The sequence below is a fragment of the Bison bison genome, unplaced genomic scaffold (assembly GCF_000754665.1).
Source record: "Bison bison bison isolate TAMUID 2011002044 unplaced genomic scaffold, Bison_UMD1.0 scf7180017864134, whole genome shotgun sequence".
In the NCBI taxonomy this organism is placed as follows: Eukaryota; Metazoa; Chordata; class Mammalia; order Artiodactyla; family Bovidae; genus Bison; species Bison bison.
The window spans coordinates 5050565-5074844 of NW_011494706.1; the positions used below are offsets into that span (position 1 = coordinate 5050565).

At 36.4% G+C, this 24280-nt stretch overlaps 1 protein-coding gene across 3 annotated transcripts in view; it reads right to left on the reverse strand.

Annotated features, from left to right (window-relative positions):
• Positions 1–24280, reverse strand: part of CASD1 (CAS1 domain containing 1) — a 53855-nt gene that overhangs the window by 27171 nt on the left and 2404 nt on the right. For all 3 annotated transcript variants that reach the window (XM_010839766.1, XM_010839764.1, XM_010839765.1), the window contains exons 2-7: positions 18621–18717; positions 17971–18091; positions 6726–6770; positions 5454–5516; positions 665–709; positions 93–216 (exon numbers count right to left, since the gene is read on the reverse strand). In XM_010839766.1, coding sequence (XP_010838068.1) covers positions 93–216; positions 665–709; positions 5454–5516; positions 6726–6770; positions 17971–18091; positions 18621–18717 — 495 coding nt within the window. The remainder of the gene's footprint in view (positions 1–92; positions 217–664; positions 710–5453; positions 5517–6725; positions 6771–17970; positions 18092–18620; positions 18718–24280) is intronic.

Consider the following 24280-nt stretch of genomic DNA (forward strand, 5'->3'; position numbering starts at 1 on the left):
TTCTCATAAAGTAGTAATTTTGCTTCTTGAAATAGATAATAGAAACCCAAGCCTCAAAACACATAAAAATGACATTTTTTCATTACTTTTACCTTGTAAGACCCAATAAACATCACTAGTCTTTGCCAGTTTTTCTAAAAGTGGTGCTATGGAGGTAATATTCATTTTATATTGGGAAAGCGCTTCATTGCTGCCATTGTGAATCTTGATAGACCACTGAGAGGAAGTAAAAATTAAGCATTAATTCAGTATTTATCACAGGAAAATGAAAGTATAGCATTTCCTCTATTGTAAAAAAGGTTCTCATTTTAAGAGAATTCCCATTTTTATTTAATATTAGAATAAAATATGGTCAATTATTTCATGAAATACATGAAGGCAGTTACAAAGAGCTGATAAAAAATTAGACTTTCAATGTATAACATTCAAGAAAAAATAATGTAACTTTAGATATAAAAATAATATTGACATTTACCATCAAATTTCCTAAGTTCATTCAGAACTTTTTAATTAAAATTATCAGTCTAATTAATTGTAAGAGAAATAAGAATTAAAATATAAGTATAATCAAGAATTCTATTTAGCATAAGTTAATTCTTTCTTAGCATGTTCTTAAGTATATGAAACAAAAATCATTTATGTAAGAATACAGATAATAACTTACTGTGGCAGCTCCTGCTACAATCACATGGGGCTTTGCAACAGAATCCTGAAGAAAGAAAAATCTTTATAATAATGTTATAGTTAGTTCAGGAGATTAATACAAGTAATATTACTTAACTTTTTTCCCTTAAGTTCTTCTTCCATTTTAATTTTCTAGGGTTCCTATTCAGATTCTTGTTACAACAAGATGGATCTCCTTTGCTTAAAACCTTACATGGTTGTATGACTACACAGGATGGCATGAAGCTTGTATGGCTAATTCTTTGGTGTTCTTTAAGATAAAACTCAACATTCAGAAAACTTAAGATCATGGCATCTGGTCCCATCACTTTATGGCAAATAGATGGGGAAACAGTGAGAGATTTTATTTTTGGGGGCTCCAAAATCAGTGCAGATGGTGACTGCAGCCATGAAATTAAAAGACACATACTCCTTGAAAGAAAAGTTATGACCAATCTAGACACCATATTAAAAAGCAGAGACATTACTTTGCCAATAAAGGTCTGTCTAGTCAAAGCTTTGGCTTTTCCAGTAGTCATGTATGGATGTGAGAGTTGGACTATAAAGAAAGCTGGGCACTGAAGAATTGATGCTTTTGAACTGTGGTGTTGGAGAAGACTCTTGAGAGTCCCTTGGACTGCAAGGAGATCCAACCAGTCCATCTTAAAGGAATTCAGTCATGAATATTCATTGGAAAGACTTATGCTGAAGCTGAAACTCCAATACTTTGGCCACTTAATGCGAAGAACTGACCCACTGGAAAAAGACCCTGATGCTGGGAAAGGTTGAAGGTGGGAAGAGAAGGGGACAACAGAGGATGAGATGATTGGATGGCATCACCAACTCAATGGACATGAGTCTGAGTAGGCTCTGGGAGTTGGTGATGGACAGAGAGGCCTGGCGTGCGGCAGTCCGTGGTATTGCAAAGAGTCGGACATGACTGAGTGACTGAACTGAACTGAAGATGAAACCCAAACCATAAAAAACACTACCAAAATCTAATATGGCCTAATATTATTCTGAATTCTGAGTAAATCGTGTAAAGCTCTAGTATATTATGTCAGCCAATTAAAAAGTATCTTTGGAAGCCTACAGTGGACACAGTTACAGTGTTAAATAAAAGTAGGGCTCTAAGGAGACAAGATCTTTTGGGTCTGGTATGTATTAACCATAGACCATAATGTGGGAAAAAAACAAGGAGAAAATTTGGTAGAAATCCTCACCTAATGCAAATTATATTACTTATAATACTACCAATTATATAGAGGCTTCCCAGTTGGTTCAGTGGTAAAGAATCCATCTGCCAAAGGAGATCCCTGGATTAGGAAGATCCTCTGAAGGAGGAAATGACAATACAGTCCAGCATTCTTGCTAAGAAAATCCCAGGGACAGAGAAGCCTGGCGGGCTATGGTCCTAGGGTTGCAAAGACAAAACTGAGCGCACACACACCAATTGCATACTACTTGGTAATTTACTATTTCTCTTAAATTAGCTCATTTTAATATAGATTCTTGCCACTTGTGAGATAGGCAGGGAGATTACATATGTATACATACACATATGTATATATTGTTTTTTAAAAAAGGCTATAGACTCAGGTTTATAGGTATTGCTGAGGCCTGGCAGAGATAGAACCAGAAATTAAGTCTCTGACTACTGAGTTCAATGCACTTTTCACAACACAGAAGACCTGATATTACGATCATGTGCACAAGAAACGATTAAAATTAAGAAATCAGAAAACGTCCAAGCCATATTCAAAAAGAGAAGTGACAGTTACTGTCTCATTATGAAGGTAAAACATGCTAAGTGTAGAGAAGTATGAAAGCAGAGAAATGTAATAACAAAATTAGTCTATTTCCAGGCTAGCATGCCCCATTTTATATTGCTATTTTACTGAAACTTTTTCCTGATCTGTAGGTGGCTCCCTTCCTCACTCTTCACAGCAGCTATCCCAAATCATACTAAATATTTTTCTTACACAGGTCCCACCTGCCCTCCTCCTCACTTTTGGCATAAAGCCTAATCCTCAAACTTAGAGAAAAATAGAACTCATGTGGTCTGTGTGCTCTTGCCTTCCTTGCTCCATTCTCACAACTTTATCCATACACCCAGTCTATCATCTTCTGATAGATGAAGAGTAAACCAAATGTGTCCCTATTCTACTTAATGGCTAACCTGTTACTCTTGAGTCTGTATCTCTTCCCTTTTTAGATCTGGAGCTATGTCTGTAAGTTATCTTCTCAAACTCTGGAATTATCCCTTTCATCCTCTTCTCTTCATCCTTCTCTCAATCCACAAAATGTCAAATCATCTTTATCCTCAAAAAATGTTCCTTCAATTCTGTCTCACCCTCAAATGTTTCTCATTCACTCTTGACCAACGGATTACTCAGAAGGGCATTTGGCTTTCACTGTGCTAATTTTAATTTCTGTCTCATTTATGCCCCAATTTATCATGCTTTGATTTTGAGTTAATAATCCATTAAAACCTCCCTCAGAGGCCATTAATGAATTCTGAATTGCAGGTCCTGTAGTTTCAGTCTGTCCTATATAGTTCCTAAAGTGACACTATCCACTTTTAAAACTCCTTCCTTCCCTGTGTGTTATATTACCGTTATTCTTCTGCTTTTGTTACCTTACCTCTTTTACTGCCTTCTCTCAGAATCTTTTCTGTTTCATTCCTACATTCTCTTCTTTAATCTACACTTGCTGTCTATTGAATTATTTCCATTCAAGTCACTTCAAATATCACCTCACTTCATACCAAGACTCCCCAAACTGGTCTAAGTAACTCAGACCTAATGCTTACCATTCATCTGTAGAAATAAATCTAAATTGCTGGTTTCCCTAATTACCCATATCTGCCAGTCATCTAGAAGCTCTCTGAGGAGAGGAACTCTGTTATGTTAATCAAAGTATCAGCAGTGTTTAGCCTGAGGCCTAAAATATGACATGATTTATAAATATCTGTTGGATAACAGTGGAGTTATTTAAATTCAACTTTGCTTATATGCCTATAGGTATCTGTAAGGTTATTTCAGTCATATCTTTCTAATCCAGTGTTCTTCTCATCTCCTCTGTAAAGCTTTCTTAGATCTTCACCTATACTCTAAACAACTCTCATCCTAGGTGCCTCTGACATGGTGCTTTCACAGTTCTCTGTGGCCAAGTCTACTGTTACCCTTCGTATTATCATGTCATCATTCATAAGAAAGTCTAGTCTACCTTCTAGATTGCTTACTCCTTGAGGGCTGAGACTGGGGCTAATTTCCAGCCACATTCCTAATACCGAGAACAAAGCTAGTTATAGTACAGACATAATAAAAATATGTATTCTCAGGATTCAGCAGCTTACTATGGAAACAGTAAAAAAAAATACATGAATATATGCATACAAACATACTCCTTGAATAATTAAAACAAGTCAACTAATCAATCTCAGGTAATTACATGACCATTTATTCAATAAGAAGAATATTTCCTCTCCCCCAAGAATCAAAAGGAGTTTTACAATAGAACCTAAAGCTCCAAAATCAAGTTTTAGTAAATTATAAGAACAGAAGATCTGAATATGCAATATATCTTCAGCTTAGTCATAACAAAGGTTTTTGTGATCTTGCCTGAATTCTAAATTACATCACACTAATGTTGCTTAACTGTGAATTTCTACAACTTTGATGGATATACTTTCAGGTTCAGCATAAATATAAATCACATGTTTAAATCATCTGAAATACACCCATAACATTATTCTTATTTCTGGACATTTAAAAACATATTAATAAAAACAAAACAAAACTATGTGAGATCCAAATTTTCCAGAAAGTTGAATTCTAAAAGTTGTCTGTATATTTGTTTTTTGAAAACTTTAATATTTTCTCAAAGAAACAAAGTTAAAAATGTTGACTAGGTTCTCACTGGATCCTATAAAATTCTATTTAATGTGTTACAGTTGCTGTATTAAAATACTTATTGTGAAAAGAAGCAAAGAAAAATACCATTGCAACCCAAGTAATTAAGCAAAACAAGGCCAACAAAGTCGAGTATTGTTTTATCCATCCCTAATGCAAATACCTCTGGGAAAGGATACAGGTTTAATTAAAGGACTGACAAGGAGATGTATGGAGACTTTGTGGGAATTCTAAAGTGGACTTGTGAGAAGTTAGGGGTTTTCTGAGGTTAACAGCACTCTTGTCTTCTATCTAATTTATCTCCAAACATTATGAGCCAAAACACACTAGGCTTGACTTTTAGGTCACAAGTGTAATAATAAAAGGGTATAAGGATATTAAAAATAAATTTTTTTTCAGAAGTATCAGGACATAAGTTTGAAGAACAAAGTAGAAAAATGCTCAAGAAAATGTGTATTGTGATAGAAAGATTATCTGAGTTTGAATTAACTGAGCTATGGCAACCTACTCCAGTATTTTTTCCCTGGAAAATTCCACAGATAGCGGAACTGAGCAGGCTACGGTCCATAGGGTTGCAAAGACTTGACCATGACTGAGCATGCAAACATGCATAACAGTAACAGAAAGCTTTAAATCAAGAAAGCTTTAAATCAGTAAAGTGTGGTATAAGCCTAATCACCACAGGGTTAGAATGGTAATGCCCAGAGACACTGGATCAAAACTCTGCTTTCTCTGTAGAGTGACAATCAATCCAGCATGGTCAAAATTAAGAAGGCTGGTATAAAGTAGAGGCGAGTAGGATAGGTGAGTGTAGGAGAATGGACTTCCAAAATCTGACTGCTCAAAACCAGCAAGGCCATATTTTCAAATACAGACCTCAGTCCACACTTTGATACACTGTTTCATAGAACCATTAACCTCTGGATGCCACAGAAAATCCTAAGAGAGAAATGTAAGAAAAGAAGTCAAAGAAAATACTATGTCCACCATTCAAAACAAACTTGAACACATCTCTTACAGAGTAGTTAAAAGTAAAACACTACCTCATCTACAATATCTTCATCTCTCATCCCAATTTGGCAAGTCTCACAATAGTTCTCTGTATGTCCACTTTTGCTATTTTCTAGAATATTTCCGCATATTTTCAACAGAGTAATGTTTTAAAATTTAAAATCCGATCTTGCCACATCCCCGCTTAAGTATTTAAGAATTTTCAATCAATTGCCCTGAGGATAAGTTTCAAAGTCCTTAAAATTCCAAGAAGTTGCAGTCTGGCCTCTGCCCAGATAGTCTGCCTTTTTTCTGCTACTTTCCCGCTTGTTCTAAGTATACTTTTGGTTCTCCTTCGGATCTTGGAATGCTCTACATGTTCCTTTTTCTCCAGGGCTTTGTTCCTGTTCCTTCCACCTATAATGCTCATAAGCTCTCTCCCTCAGTCTACCTAGCTCCTACTTACCCTTGAGGCCTCCGGTAAAGCATCACTTCCTCAAGGAGGAAAATGCTTTTTAATGCTACTTTTAATTCCCCGTTCTACACATTTATAATGTCCTACTTTTTCCTTTTTGCCATCCTTAGCTTCCTGGTGGCTCAGACAGTAAAGAATCTGCCGGCAATGCAGGAGACCTGGGTTCGATCCCTGGGTTGGGAAGATCCCCTGGAAAAGGGAATGGCAACCCACTCCAGCATTCTTTCCTTGAGAATTCCATGGACAGAGGAGCCTGGTGAGCTGAACAGTCCATGGGGTCACAAAGAGTCAGACACAACTGAGCGACTAACACTTTAACACTTAATCCCATGATTAAATGCACACAGAAAACCATAATGACTTGCAAGCTCCATTAGATAGATCTAGGACACTGCTGTCTTGATCTCCATCTGTATTCTCAGGACCTAGAAGGCACTGGGAATTCAGAAAATTCATATAATGTTCTCTTATGAAGAGTAATCCTGAATACACACTGGTTTCAAATTGACATACTTTTTCCTGGATAAAAATTTAAGAGACCAAATTTTCTATTACACAAAACAGTGTATGTATTACATGATCTTACTCTACCTGTCTTCTCTCAATACACTACATGTACATGTAAATTAACCAACGAATAGTTTCAACATCATAACACTGAGCTTACTATTATATGAACTTACCACTTTAACTGATGCAATCTTGTCTTCAAAAGGAATGTTTTCATGCTACCATAATGAGGGAGAGATGACAGAAAAATATTAATGTATAGATTAATTTTATGTAAATAATTCCTCCTTCAGCCGCTTTTGTTGATTCATTTATACACCATATCCCAATTATCTACCTTCAACCCCAAGGGGAAAAGATCTGCATAGACTACCCCAAAATAAGTGATACTATTAAAAAAAAAAACTTTTTATTTGTGATTTTCAACATCTTAGAGGTGGGTTAAAGATGATAAAACTCCCACTATGAATAAGCAGGTAGGAGAACATGCCTACATAAATTATCTTTTTGTCAAGCTTCCCACGGTTCCAATTTAGTCCTAGTATTATCATCTATGGCAGAGACCAGTTGCTGCCCTGTGTCTCCCAGATCCCTTCCAGTTAGACAGGACCACATGACTAGTTCTGGCCAATATACCATGACTAGATGTAATGTGGGTCACTTCCAGGCTGAAGTTCCCAGGGCGATTCTGCTCATCTGGTTTAACCTGATACAGAGACTGAGGAGGTTGAATGTCCCAAATGGAACAACTAGAAAACAGTAAAAATTCCAACAGCAAAGCTCCCTGAATGACTATAGGGAACAAAGCCCTTTGTCCCAGGTGGTTAGGACAAGAAGTGCTAAGTAGTAAGACTGTGATATGGGTTTATTGCTGTAGCAACAGCTGGTCCATCCTCACCACTATACTAATGAAGGCCCTGCCTAAACATGAATGGACACACAGGACTCTAGGTTATTAAAGATTTCACTCTGAAGATGGTACATAGTCTAGTTGTAGAAAAAAACTAAAATCCAAAGACTATAACTTCTTGTAACTGTTCCATAAAAAAGAAAAAAAAATCATTTCATAATTAAATATTCAGGATGGAACAGGGGTGGTTAATAAGAAGCTAACTGTCTTCCTAAAATCAAGGTTGAAACATTTTCATTAACTAAACAGATAGTATTTATATTAAGAAATAAAGTTTGTTTCTATCAACAGGCTAAATTTTAAAATTCTTGTTAGTCCTATTTAAGCATCTTTTCCCAAAAGGGCTTAAAAAAAAAAAAATCGAGTTGTCTTACAGTGTTGTTAGTTTCAGGTGTATGGCAAAGTGAATCAGTGAATCAGTTATACATATACATTCATCCACTCTTTTTTTAGTTAATATTTTGTATATATAGTAGTATGTATATGCTAATCCCCCCCCACTCCAGTACTCCTGCCTGGAAAATCCCAGGGACGGGGAGCCTGGTGGGCTGCCGTTTATGGGGTCGCACAGAGTTGGACACGACTGAAGTGACTTAGCATATGCTAATCCCAATATTCCAATTTATCCCTTCTCCCTCTTATTCCCTGGTAACCATAAGTTTGTTTTCTACATCTGCGACTCTACTTCTGTTTTTTAAATAAGTTCATTTGTATTCTTTTTTCCCAAAAGGACTCTTGAGACCATTAATTCAATAGTACTTGTGGTGATTGAGTCACTAAGTCATGGACAGCAGCCCACCAGGCTCCTCTGTCCGTGGGATTTTTCCAGGCAAGAATACTGGACTGGGTTGCCATTTCCTTTTCCAGTACTTCAAGGTATGTTATATGAAAAGAGTTTCCTTGGTCAAATAAGTCTGGGACATAGGGTCAGAGAAAATCACACAGGTGTTCTCTTCCTATCCCTTTAAAAAATTCTCCCTCCAAGATACAGTGTGTCATGAAATATTTCTCCTTTTTGCATGGCACAGTTAATTCAGTCAACTCAATCTCTTCATTTTAATATAACATCTGCTGTATACAAAATAACATATCACATATATGTAAGTCACAAGTCATAGTAAAAATAAATAAGCACTCATGAATCCATGGCACAAATCAGTGTTACCAACACACAACATGAGCTATGTTGGCTTCTAAATTCCTTCTCTAAATTCCTTTCTTCACCCAAAAAGAACAATCATCTTAAATTTTATTTTCCTTTCTATTTTACTATACAGCTTGTCACACATACATGCATCTGTAAATGATACGCTGTTCAATGTTATTGGCTTTCACGCCATTTTAATTTTGAAAAATCTCAGACTCACAGCAAAATCGACATCCTTTACCAATTGTTAGTATTTTCTACACTAATTCCATGTGTCTCTATGCACCACATATACATAGTTTTTCTTCTTTGCTGAGCCATGAAAAAGTAAACTGCAGACATAATAACATTTCACCCTTAAATATTTCAACACATATCTTTGAAGAATATGGACATTCTCTCGCATATCTGTAATACTATAGTCCCAAAGAATCTGACATTGATAAAATATTATCAAATCTAATAATACAGTGCATGTTCAACTGTCCCTAATAAAGTCTTTGCTACAGTTCTTATATTTTAACCTAGAATTCAATAAAAGCCAGGTATTATGTATGTGACTGAAGACAAGATGGTGGAGGAAACAGACCTTGAGCCCATCTCCTCTCACAAGAACACCAAAATCACAACTAATTGCTAAATAACCATGGATAATAAGATTGGAACCTTTCAAAAAAGATATTCTATACCCAAAGACAAAAAGAAGGCCAACAAAATGGTAGGAGAGTCACACTTGTGATATAATCAAATTACATATCCTGACCCACAAACTGGAGAATAATTTTATCACAGAAGTTCTCACACAGGAGAGAGTGTTCCGAGCCCCATGCCAGGCTCCCCAGCGTAGAGGTCTGGTATTGAGAGGAGGAGCCTCCAGAGCATTTGGCTTTCCCAGCAAAGGGGCTGATTATAGGAGATCCACAGGACTGGGGGACAGACTCCACACATCGAGGGGTGTACACAAGGTCCTATGAGAACAGTGACCCAAAGCAAAATCAAGGACTTCAAAGGGGACTGGGCTGGACCTACCTGCTGGTCTTGGAGGGTGTCCTGTGGAGGCATGGGGCAGCTATGAGTCTCTCTAGTGTCCTAAAAGCTGGCAGTGGTAATATTGGGGAGTGTTCCTCTACTTGAACTCTTGTTAGAGGCAGACATCTTACATGGGTAATTAGCAGCAAGACCATGCCATGCCCAACAGTCTGTAGGCTCCAAAGTTGGAGTGCCTCAGGCCAAACAATCCACAGGGCAGGAACACAGCCCCACTCATTAGCAGTCCCAGTTCAGTTCAGTTGCTCAGTCATGTCCGACTCTTTGCAACCCCATGGACTGCAACATGCCAGGCTTCCCTGTCCATCACCAACTCCCAGAGCTTACTCAAACTCATGTCCATCAAGTTGGTGATGCCATCCAACCATCTCCTCCTCTGTCTTCCCCTTCTCCCGCCTTCAATCTTTTCCAGCATCAGGGTCTTTTCCAGTGAGTCAGTTCTTCACATAAGGTGGCCAAAGTATTGGCCACTCATTAGCAGACGGGCTGCCTAAAGACTTTCTGAGCCCATGGTCACCTATAGACATGGCCCTTGACACAGCCCTGCCCACCAGAGAACCAAGAGCCAGCTCCATTCACCAGTGGGCAAGCAACAGCCTCTCCTACCAGGAAGCCTTCACAAGCCTCTAGAACAGGCTCACCCACCAGGGGGCAGACACTGGCCTCTCACCAGAAAGCCTGTACAAGACTCTAGACCAGATTCACCCACCAGAGGGCAGACACCAGAAGCAAGAAAACAACCATACAGCACCCTACGGAACTGAGTCTGCAAACTCAGGTCAAAACCGACCCTGGGACCAGCTGGTCACCGGACCTTGGGTAAAAGAGGGAAATGCACTGCTTGGACACCTAGGGCATCCCCTATTAGAGGAAACTTCTCCAAAACTTCCACATACATAAAAATACAAATGGAAATTTAGACAAAATGTGGTGGCAGAGGAATATGTTCCAGAGGAAGGAAAAAGAAAGACACCCAAAATGACAACTAACGGCATGAAGACAGGCAATCTATCCGAGGAAAGAGTTAAGAGTAATGGATGCACAGAGCAGGAAGGTACAAGAAGTTTATACAAGAGTCAGAAAATACCAAGAACAACCAAAGAGATGAAGAATACAACAACTGAGCTGAAAATACACGAGAAAAACTCAACAGCAAAATAAATGAGGCAGATGAATGGGTAAGTAAGCTTGAAGACAGTGCTGGAAACTACTGCTATAGAAGAGAATAAGAAAACAGAATGAAAAGAAAAAAGGACAATTTAAGAGACTTCTGGGGCTCTGTCAAATACACCAACACTAACATAATAAGGGTCCCAGAAGGAGGAGAGAAGGGGCCTAAAAATATTTGAAGAGACAATAGCTGAAAACGTGCCTAACATGGGAAAAGAAACAGTCAACAAAGTCCAGGGAGCACAAAGTCCCATATAGGATTAACCAACCCAAGGAGGTACAGGCCCAGAAAGACAGTAATAAAACCAATAAAAATTAAAGACCAAAGCGAAAACATTAAAAGCAATGAAGGAAAAGCAACAAATAACCAACAAGGGAATCCCTATAAGACTATCAGCTGATTTTTCAGGAGAAATTGTACTGGCCAGAATTGAGTGGCATGATATATTTAAAGTGATGAAAGGGAAGAAACTACAATGAAAAAATACCCTACCCAGCAAAGGCCTTGTTCAGATTGGTTTGAGAAATCAAAACTTTACAGATAAGCAAAAACCAAAAGAATTCAGCACCACCAAATCAAATGCTAAACAAACTGCTCTACATGAAAAAGAGAAGCCAACAATTAGAAACACTAAAATTACAAAATGGGAAAGCTCACTGGATAAAGCAAACATATAGTAAAGGAAACTACCCTCACACAAATATAATACATAAACCAGTAACTGTGAGAGGTGGAAAGTACAAATTCAGGATATTTGAAATGCATTTGAAATTAAGAGATCAGCAACTTAATCGTATATATATATGTGTGTGTGTGCGTGTGTGTGTGTGTACAGAGAGAGACTGCTATATCAAAACCTCATGGTAACCACAAGCCAAAAAACTATAAAAAATCCAAGTACAGCACTAAACATAGTCATTAAATCAGAAGAGAACAAAAGAAGGAAGAAGAAAATGACCCTACAAAACCAAATCCAAAAAATGGCAGCTTCAGCTGCATGCAACAAATTCTGGTACAGTCTTTTTTCATTTTTCTTCTGTTACAAATATTTTCTAATTTTCCTTGTTACAGCTTCTTAGATACACCCATCATTTAAAAGGGGTCACTTAATTTCCAAATACATGGGCTTTTTAAAAGTATCTTTGATATTAATTTCTTATTTTGATATTAATTTCTCATTTAAATCCTTTCTTCTCTGCAATCACCCTCTGTGTTTTTTGTCTTGACTTTATTGAGGCTTTCAATGACTAAGCCAAAGATCTCTCTTGGTGAATGTCACAATGCACTTGAAAATATGTGGGTTATTTTCAAATATTTTTTTTGATATTGATTTCTAACATAATTTCACAGTGGTAAGAGAACAGTCTGTATGATCTCAATACCTTTAGACCATGAAATTTTTTTCATCACAGTCCTTAGTATTTGTATTTTTCTTTCTGACTTACTTCACTTAATATAATAAACTCTAGTTGCATCCATGTTGCTGCAAATGGCATTATTTTGTTCCTTTCTCTAGCTAAGTACTATGCCATTGTATCTATGTGCCACATCTTTATGCAGTGCATTCCTCTGTCGATGGACACTTAGGTTGTTTCCATGTTTTGGTTATTGTGAACAGTGCGGCTTGACAGATGCATGTATCTTTTTGAATTATATTTTTGTCTGATAGAACATGCCCTCACACCTTGCACAAAAATAAACTCAAAATGGCTTAAAGACTTAAACATAATGATACCATAAAACTCCTAGAAAAGAACATAGGCAAAACGTTCTCTGATACAAATCTTATCAATATTTCCTTAGCTCAGTCTCCCAAGGAAATAGAAATAAAAACAAAAATATATAAATGGGACCTAATCAAACTTGGGGCTTCCCAGGTAGCTCAGCTGGTAAAGAATCCACCTGCAATGCAGGAGACCCTGGTTCAATTCCTGGGTCGGGAACTTCCTCTGGAGAAAGGTTAGTTACTCACTCCAGTATTCTTGGGCTTTTGCTGGTGACTCAGCTGGTAAAGAATCCACCTGCAATGCAGGAGCCCTGGGTTTGATCCCTGGGTTGGGAAGAGCCCCTGGAGGAGGGCATGGCAACCCATTTCAGTATTCTTGCCTGGAGAATCCCAATGGACAGTGAAACCTAATGAGATATAGTCCATGGGGTTGCAAAGAGTTGGACAGGACTGAGCCACTAAGCACAGCACAGCACAATCAAACTTAGAAGCTTTTGCACAGTAAAGGAAACCATAAAAACATGAAAAGACAGTGCTACAGAATTGGAGGAAATGATGCTACAGACAAGGGCTTAAGCTCCAAAATACACACATAACTCATACAACTCAGCAACAACAACAAAACACCAAATAATCCAATCAAAAAATGGGCAGAAGACCTTAACAGACATCTCTCCAAAGAAGACAAACAGATGGCCAGTAGGCACATGAAAAGATGCTCAGTGTCATTAATTATCAGAGACATGCAAATCAAAACTACAATGAGGTCCCAGCCTACAGATAGTCATCATTAAAAAGTCTACAAATAACAAATGCTGGAGAGGATGTGGAGAAAAGGGAACCCTCCTACATTGTTTATGGGAATGTAAGTTGGTACAGCCACTATGGAGAACAGTATGGAGGTTCCTCAGAAAACTAAATTGTCTTTTAATAAAATTTTGTGAGCTTTCTGCATACAGATGTAGGCTTATTTACTAGGTTTATTCCTATGTACTGTGTTTTTTAAATTATTATTATTATTGCACAGAGTATATTTTAAATAACATTTTTGAACTCTCTATTCCTGACAAGTAGATATGCAATTAATTTTTAACAGCTTTATTGAGTCAGTGCAATTTTCATATATTTATCTTATAATTAGCTATATTGTTAAAAATTTTATTGTATCTAGTAAATCTTCTATAGGTTCTTTGGGATTTTCTATGTAGACAACTGTATTATAAAATATCAAGTTATTTCTTTACAATCCTTACATTTTCAAAGTACCACCTTTCTTTGGCTGAGAGAGAAAGAGTTAGTTGCTCAGTCATATCTGACTCTTTGCTATCCCATGGACTGTAGCCCACCAGGCTCCTCTATCTATGGGATTCTCCAGGCAAGAATACTGGCATGGGTTGCCATTTCCTCTTCCAGGGGATCTTCCCAACCCAGGGATTGAACCTGGGTCTCCCTAAGGATCTCTAATACAATACTAAGTAGAAGCAGCAATAATGAACATCCTGAGTTTAATGGAAATATGTCTATCATCTTATCACTGGAACATTTATTGTAGGCTTTTAGAATTTTTATCAGAATAAGAATATAAAGGAACTTACTTAAAAGACAGAGATGATACCAATTCCCTGATACTGTTAGGACTTGTTTAATGGACCAAAATGTGATCAAAATAAGGATTCCATGTGTGCTTTGAAAGATATTCTCTGATATCTTAGCGTATTAAGTACTGAGTTATAAGTTTATAAAATCGGCATACTAACAGCCCATATTTACTTATTTGCTTAAACTATCATTAATTACATGAGCAGTGAGTAATTCTCCCACTATGGTAGACAGTCAGTCTGAAATCAATCTGAAAAATCTGTGTTTAGCTGACAAGTTTAGACAACTTATATTTATTTTGATAATAAATGTTTCCATCTTAATTTTTGATTTCTAGCTCCCTCACACTTTTATATAAACATAAAATTAAACAGATTTTTAACACGTAATATGTTTATATATGTATGTATGTATTCACAGGTGTGTATCAGAGCACACACATACATGTGTGCTTATGTATGTATGTTTATATATTATATTTGATATTAGATGAATTTGGTTTCATTTATTTTTTTCTTCTTCTGGTTTGGAACTACCCACCCTAATTCTATCCTTCCAGTCCTTGCCCTTGGAATAAAGGGCATCTTAAGTTCTAAGTTAAGATGACAACTTAAAGTGTAAAGAGGACATCAGAACACTTTAATTGTGGTCATCTCTCTCCGGAGAAGGCAATGGCACCTCACTCCAGTTCTCTTGCCTGGAAAATCCCATGGACGGAGGAGCCTGGTGGGCTGCAGTCCACGGGGTCGCTAGGAGTTGGACACGACTGAGCAACTTCACTTTCACTTTTCACTTTCATGCATTGGAGAAGGAAATGGCAACCCACTCCAGTGTTCTTGCCTGGAGAATCCCAGGGACGGGGGAGCCTGGTGGGCTGCCGTCTGCGAAGAGTCGGACATGACTGAGCAACTTCACTTTCACTTTTCACTTTCATGCATTGGAGAAGGAAATGGCAACCCACTCCAGTGTTCTTGCCTGGAGAATCCCAGGGACGGGGGAGCCTGGTGGGCTGCCGTCTATGGGGTCGCACAGAGTCGGACATGACTGAAGCGACTTAGCAGCAGCTCTCTGACTTATATGCTATGTCAGTTCTTTAGTACTGTGTTTTCGTAAAGTGTAAAAAGACGTTATTTGACATAGTTTGTTTAGATTCATATACATGTTTCCTATTTTCTTTAACCATTAATTCAGATCATTTTTTTTCTGAATCATTTCCCTCCTTCTCGAAGTTTATTCTTTGGAAAACTCTTTAGTATAAGTTTATATGGCAGTAAGCCCTCGTAGTTGTTGTTTATTTAAAAATGTCCTATAATTCAAGAATAGAGGAATTTGTATGTTAGGGATACAATTCTAGGTTAAAGCCTACTTTCTATCAGAACATTAAAGCTATTAGTCTACTGTCCTCTGGCTATCAATATTACTGTTGAGAAATATGCTGGCTCAGAGCTTTGTTTGCTACATACAGGGCATTGTAGCTACAGGCATCCATCTTAAGGGCAACCCAAATCTCTATTGCATACCGACTGTTATTGTTCCCATTACTGGACTGGCCTCACAGTTTGTTCCTTTTTTGTGGGGGATGTGTCCCCTATTTCAAAGTCTAGAAATACATCAACAAGTATTTTTTAATCTAGGATCTAGTTGGTTTGAGGTGGAAGGGGCCCCCAGAGTATCTAGCTTGCCCTCTGGCTGGAAGTAACACAAACAGCTTTCTTCATTGCAAGACTTCTCAAGTTTTTAATATCCTAGCCTAAACTAAAACTATCTAAGAGGAGGATATGATATCCACCTCTGCCCAAACTTATTTGACCAGAGCTTCTTACAGAACTAGTCTTCCACAAAATATAATTTGAAAAAAATAAATCCTGCTCTAAAGCTTCTTTTTAAAAATTTTTCCTCAGTACAGAAAAGAAATTAAAAAAAATTATCTTCAACACTCTTATTCCACTTAAAGAATCCCATGACCAAGGCTAAAATAAAATTAATCAACTTTCACAACATGCCAGGCTATGTTGTGAAATATGTAAGAAATATATTTAAAAAATAATGATAATCCACAATCTCTGTCCTCAAGGTGTTCAGAGAGAAGAGAATAAGTAAAATACAACTTAGCAAATGCTCCACCAGTAGTTTAAACTAGTTTCACAATAACTGTCTCTTTAAAACTATAAAAAACTTTCTTTGCAAAATGTATATAAAATAAAATGCATCTTGTTTGACTATTGTGGGATAACTAGGAACCTCTAGAAAATAAAAATTGGAAACCTAGTGCCCAGGAACACCATACCATATTGTAGCTACTTCTGGCCATGGACTAAAACCATTATAGATTTTTTTCAACTAACTGTTGCCAAATGCATTATTCCAATTTTCAAATCCTCTAGTCTAAGCCTAGAAATAGTAAAACTATTTTTTTTTAAATTCAGACATCTATTTTTTAAATGTTTACTGAGGTTTTTTTACTTTAAGCTGTAAGAATCTCAAGTCATTAAATAGTTTTAAATCTTCTGTATAGTTTTGTATTTATAAATACAAATGCAAAATACATTTATAGATATCAAATAAAATGAAAAGTTGACTTTGTTATCTTCTATTATTCAGCTTTAAAATCTATACTGGCTTTTCCTAGTAGACAAAATCGCTACTGGACTCTTCTTAGAAGAGTTCCTAAGGACTCAGTATCCATTACCATCATCATGATGAGACTAGTTAGTTAGCTGTGAAGTCCCCAGTTTTTCAGTTTCCTACCACTGGACAAGGTGATGTGTACAGGCAGATTTTTATCATAAATTAACGAGCTACTACCCCTACAATTCTGGACTTTCTTGTACTTTACTTTTTTCTTATTATTCCCCACTCCCAACCATATGCAATTAAAGACAGAAATGAGAACTTCAGATCACTTAAAAATGTATTAAACAAAAAGATATGATGAAATAGTTCACAAAAATTAACTAATTAACAAATTAACATTTAGAAAGATGTTCACCCTTGTTAGTTTTTTTTTAAAGATACATTTTTAAAATTAGAAATTAAAAAGAGCAGAAATTTGTCACACTGTCATTTTAATTATATAGCATGAATGTCCAGTGCCAGAAAGGTTACAGAAAATTAGGTTCCAATGTACATTGCTAATTACAGTATAGATTGAAAGAATTCAATAATATAATCAATAATTTTTAAAGTACTATATTCTTTAACCTAATATTTGCACTGTAAAGATTCTATCCTAAGGAAATAATTTAAAAAGCAAAGTTTTCACACAAAAATGTAATAAAAATGTCCTTATTAAAAATTGGAAAACTACAAAAAGAAAAGGGACGATTATATAAGATCACATTATATCCACTCACTAGTATGTTGCCATTATGAAGATACTTACATTGATTTATAATAATATGGTAAATTATGATAAGTGGTGGCAAAGAAGACATCAAATTGTACATGCTACTCTATTACAATTTTGTCTTTTAAAAAAGAGACTGAAAAGAAATATAGCAAAATATTAAAAGGAGGATAAGGGATATTTCTTCTTTATTCTTTCTAAAAAAAATTTTTTTTAAGTTTTTCCATGGAAAGAATTTTAATATTTCTGAAAACAAAAAGTTTAGGTCAATAAAAGGTTTGCCAATACTTTACCCACCACTTCTTTTGCTTATGGCTCCGTAATGGCAAATTATCCCGTTACCTTCCCCAAAACCAAACTAAAAATTTTATAGTTTCTTTTGTTCATGTGAAAGGGCACACTCCTCCTGTAACTATTCAGTTGCCTAACTTCTAAAACAACACCCTAATGAAACGAATAGACAGGATTTTACCTTATTTCCTTCTTCTTTGAATTGAGGATTAATTATTTTCACAAAAGAATAAAATAACTGACGAATTCTGGAATCTCCAATAAATGCAATATGTTTATCTACGAGGCAGTTCTTTGCTTCACTGAAATCAACAAGGAAACATCAATTAGAATACAGAAAATTAGCCCAGGCATCTTCAAAGCACATGATTTGTGAAGAAGTAGTAAGGATTATTATATAGTTATGTTGTCGTTTTAGAAACAGGTGGCCAGGTTTGTTTAACCTACCAGTTCGTGTATGATTGATTAATTCGATTAAGTGTTTCATATGTACTCGAACCACAGTAAGTGCTTAATACCCACTCTCTCAGAAAAACTGCACGAGGTAGCTATCCAAGTCCCAAAGCAAAAGTCCTTCCTTCACAGGCTATTGCCCTTGGCCCCTGGTTGTCTCTCACCTGAGATAAGGCAGATTGGTCCAAAGCTCTCCCTAATGCTTTAGAGAATACTCCCTTGGACTCACCCCCACTCCTGCCCTGTCAGCACTTCTCTACCGTCACACGGAGAAGTACCATCTGCCACTTTCTTTGCTCTATTAACACTTCTCTACCAGATACTAAGACCCATCTTAGACAAGAAGAAAAAATAAATAAATAGATGAATAAACTTTACCTGATTTTGTACTTATGCATCATACAGCTGTGAGGCTGCCAAACTTTCTCTCCAAGAAATCTGCCACTTGAGAGAAGGTATTCACATGAGTCATTGCCTGTAATAATTAAACACAATAATGTTGCTAACAATAGTTATATTTTTACGTTGGTTGTCTATCCCATTTTACCTTTGGAGATGAGAGAGTACAGAGTTTTCCACACTTCACTGTACCTTCTAGGTACATACGACTCATCCATGAGAAGCACAGCAACTATTAATATATTAATATTGAAGACAATGAGAGACACTAGGACAGATAATTCACCTAGAGTATTCTTCATCCCCAGTGCTACGTTAATGCTTTGGCAGTTCCTTCTACTGCAAGTTTCCCCTCCAGGGACATCTTGCCTCAAAATAGCCTTTATATCTGTTTATAACCAACCTAGATAGCATGTTCAAAAGCAGAGACATTACTTTGCCAACAAAGGTTCATCTAGTCAAGGCTGTGGTTTTCCCTGTGGTCATGTATGGATGTGAGAGTTGGACTGTGAAGAAGGCTGAGCGCCGAAGAACTGATGCTTTTGAACTGTGGTGTTGGAGAAGACTCTTGAGAGTCCCTTGGACTGCAAGGAGATCCAACCAGTCCATTCTGAAGGAGATCAGCCCTGGGATTTCTTTGGAAGGAATGATGCTAAAGCTGAAACTCCAGTACTTTGGCCACCTCATGCCAAGAGTTGACTCATTGGAAAAGACTGTGATGCTGGGAGGGATTGGGGGCAGGAGGAGAAGGGGACGACAGAGGATGAGATGGCTGGATGGCATCACTGACTCGTTGGACGTGAGTCTGAGTGAACTCCGGGAGTTGGTGATGGACAGGGAGGCCTGGCGTGCTGCGATTCATGGGGTCGCAAAGAGTCAGACACGACTGAGTGACTGATCTCTGATCTGATAACTTCTACTTCTAGTTGGAAAACAAAAGTTTAAGGGAAAAAAGAGAAGACTTTGGAAATGACTTTATATTCAACTATTACAGTACTTCGTGCATTAGTACATCAGAAACCTGGTACATGTTGAAGTATTTTATAAATCTACGCCCTAATTTTCACAACTTCTCTGGAAGGAAGAGGGCTATATTCCTACTCCGTAAATGTGCAAACACAGAAAGACTTATTAAAAACTTCTTAAAATGCATAATAAAATGTCATACTTCTACAATCTCACAAAGACTTGAAACACTGTTAGTCAAAAGATGGCTGAAGATACACATGATCAATTACCAGTAATAAATGCTATTATTAATATCCATCCTCTACTTCTCTCGATTGTCTCTTGCCTCCACCATCAGGATGACAGCAAACTCCTCCCACTGTGGTTGGGAGAAGTTTCAAACAGAAAATCCCATATAAGCAACCCCCCCACTCCTGTGTAGACTGGGACAGATGGTTACCCTACTTCTTTTGGCCATTTTACTGTACATTAGCTTAATGCACATGACCAATGTATGTGGTTAAAAGGGGGGTTGGAGGCATTAGAAAAGCTCAAATATGTCAAAAGGACGAGGGAGAAATGAGATGTGTATATTAACTGTAGGGTTACAGCTAATGTGCTTCTAAATTTGATCTCCAATTCTTTAACAGTCAATAGCAATCTCTATTTGTTTTACAAATAGTTAAGGTCAGGATGGAGAATCTGGTAAAAAAGAATACTACAGAACCAAATGGTGGAGATAGGAAAGAGCCAAAGATACTTTAAGTAGAACACATCTCTTTTTTCCATCCAGTCATCCATTTATCTGGACAACACACAGATAAAAGGTGATACAAACACAAGGCAACTAAGCATAAACAATGAAAATGTTGATACCACAGTGTCATAAATTCTAAAACAGAATATCGAGCAAAGTGAAAATAGTACACTGTTCTGTTGGTGAAAACTGGATAAGGAAAGGTATTATATTTTTGTAACTACAGATGTAGCCTAAGCAGTTTTTTCTGCATTTTAAAGATTTTTTAATAACATCTCTCTAAGGAAACTATAAATTATCAGTTCTTAATTCTTTTCAATTATCAAAAACTAATGCTAGTTCTAAAAAACAAAATTAAGTTACATAAACAATCACTGAGGAGTAAAGAAAGGACTATAGAAACACACAATTATTTCCTAAAATCAGCACTGCTGCTGCATTTTTTAATAATGGCCATATAGTAAAATCCTATTAAAAATCCAGTAAATGTTTAAAATTAGGATGAAAATTCCATATTTACAGCACTTCTACCTCTTCAAATACATCCATTAAACCAAGCACAAAGTTAGTAACACATTTATTTTATTAAAAAGTTATATAAGAAGTTTTAAACAACTGGCATCCTGTAAAGTTTTCCTTTCTTCATCCCTTCTTGTTGTTGCTGTTACTTGACTTCCGTTTCTTAGTAGAAGCTGGGTCAATCTTCAGTGTGTGAGATGATGCTGTTTGCCTAACCATCTCTACAGGTGATTTTGTGGAGATGGAAGTGCCACACCAGCGTCTTAAAAGAACCAATTTTCTCCACCAGAAAATGTGTGTTAAAACGCCAAATTCTTCTTTCCCTCTTCAATATTACTACTCAGACATTATTTTTCAGTAGTTCAGCTGGTAGAAAACAAAAGCTCTAATCTCAAGACCCCACATTAGAAAAACCTCATACCAACACAGATTTTAAAGTTGTCACTAGCCAAAAGACATTATGAACACTGCATTTTAAAAACTAGCTGGTTCAAAAAAATAAAAAAAAATGAAAAAAAAAAACTAGCTGGTCTTTCTGGGAAAAATATTCAACTACCATATTAAGGTAGTTGAATAAATGCTAGTTAATGGTGACTCTTCATAATATATTATATGATGCAAATTAAAATTAAAAAAAAAATTGTATCTGAAACAGTCTCTGTATCTTATCAGTTAAAGTGAAAATTGCTCAGTCGTGTCCGACTCTTCGGGACCCCATGGACTGAGGTCTGCCAGGCTCCTCTGTCCATGGACTTTTCCAGGCCAGAATATTGGAGTGGGTAGCCATTCCCTTCTCTAGGGGATCTTCCTGACTCAGGGATCAAACCCAGGTCTCCCGAATTGCAGGTGGATTCTTTACCGTCTGAGCCACCATGGAAGCCAGTTAAGGTCTACTCAAAACACAGAAACTACACCAGCTATTTTAGTAGAGAGAATGTAGTATGAAGAACTGTTAGGAAAGTAAAAGAATGGCTAAGTAGATAACTGAAAAGGTTAGGAGGACACAGACTTTTACATATTTGTCAGCAAAATAATAAAAATAGTAGCGCTAGTAAATACTATAATACCTAATTAAAAATAAATTAGTCCTAAAAAAAAAAAAACTCTACAAAATTCTATACTCTAAAACTAGTTCTTTTCCTGGGAAGGAAACAGTTTTAAAATCAAATCACTAAATGTAAATCTAAATGTTCAATTAATGTGACACATTTATATTATGTATGCGGTGGGCTGCCGTCTATGGGGTTGCACAGAGTCGGACACGACTGAAGCGACTTAGCAGCAGCAGCAGCTACATGTTAACATACGCTGGCACATTATTTTCCTTTCAAAATTTACCCAGAAGAACCCCAAACAAAAGAAAACAAAATACTGCAGTCATTATTTTCAATTGCTTCATATAATTTTGACAGCTACCTTATTACAACCAGTGAGATGAAAGTTACCAAGTGCTCAGATAAATCAAGTTAGGAACAGAATTTAAAAAAAGAAAAAAAAAAAAAGCAACTAATGGGATAGAATTATCTACTTCAGCTATCTCTAATACAAAGATTATCTAGATGAATGGCTGTTTTCCCTTCATTCTGTTATCTTAAGCATAAGCATTCTGGTTTGTCAATCTAAAGTCTCAGGTTTTTATGCATGATTTTTCTATAACAGAAAGATACTAAGAGCAGACAAAGTAAGTAAACAAGTTAAAAAAAACCCTGAAAAACAAAACAACTAAAGAAAACACCTGACCTGCTAAATAAACTGAGGCTTATATTTTTCATTGAATAGAATACCTCTGGCACACTGCACCTTTAGACTGAATCATCTTGACAAAGCTGTGTTTCTTACTATCAACCATGAAAATACCAGACCATAAAGTTTACAATGTGATCTGCAGAATATTTTATTTTTCCCCAAGCTTAGCAAGTTATACTTGTCTGTGTTGAAAAATCACCATTTACAATTTTCTTTAGATAAGCTAGGAGTGCCTCTTTACAAGCGGTGTCATGTAGATCAGGATTTTTCTAGCAGCCAAAGAAGGGAAAGCCTGAGAGACCTAACGCTGCTTCTTGTTTTAATTTCTGAAGCTTTGAACTCATATTCCAAACCATGCAGTATTATTTCATATTTGCATTAAATATGCCTATGACAGAAAGGAATTAGAATTCAACAAAACTAAGACATTTGAAGCAAGTTAACTTTATCAATTAGAAAATCTAAATTTAACCAGATTGGAACTATTCTTAAGGCTACTGATACTGGCTTCTTATCCTAGAAATGGTGTCTTTAGTCTGTAATCATAATATTAATATCTTGTGATTCCATAATGGTAAAATTTACAAAAAATGTAACTAAAAGAATAACTACATTTTAAAACGTCATTTTTATGTGAAATAATAATGAAAAAAAACACAAAACACTACTTTCTAAAGTTAAGATCAGAACATGCTCTTAGAACATGAAATTCAATTAAAACCAAAAGAAGCAAATGCAGGGAGGCAAAGAGAAGGAAATAAGGACTTCAAAAATCTGTTTATCCAATAATTGTTACAGAGTTCCTACTATGTGTTAAGCTCTGATGATTTAAGGATGAATAAAATACCACCCTTGGAAGCTCAAAGTTTGTGTGGGAAAGTCAGATACAAATTATTATAATACAAGATGGTAAGTCTATACTATTTACTGTAGAAACACTGAATTCCTAATTTCTACTTCTACGCTGGTGACATCTGAACCAGGATTTGAAGGAACAAGTAAACAGGTCAGATTTTGAAGTTTTAGACATGTAACTTCTAGAAAATCACCATTTATTGGAAAATGAATAAGACAATTCTTGGCTGGCACTGTGAGGTTGAATTAGTATTTCTAAATGATAACCCATGTTCTGACAGAAAACACTTTCTCACTCCTTTTATACTTTACTACTGTCTAAGAGGCTCCAGAAAGGCAGAATATAACATAATAGTATGAGACAGGACTAACTGGGTTTTAAATCCTAGCTCAGTCAGATAAATTGTGTGTCTTTAGGCAACTTAACCTCTCATGTCTCATCTTTAAAATGTAAATACTACTGCAATTCTCTGAATCTAAGACCACTGATTATAAAATACACCATTATTTTATATAACAGTAGGAAAAATGTTATCAATTAAACTTTGACATGCAATCAAAGTTTTAAAAACTCATCTTGATTACAGATATTAAAAATGGTGGAAGCAGGAAGTGGGAAGTTTGAAATCTAGTAATTGTATCTACCCATAGGCTGGTTGTAAAGACAAAATGAGTTAAGATTTAAAACCCTTAGTAGAACAGCACCTGGCATATGATAGGTGCTCAATGATAGCATGTAGTTTTGCCAAGCTTTGCTTTCTGTAGTGTGCAATTTTTTACTTTCTTTAGTTTGTAAAACAAGAGATACTGAATC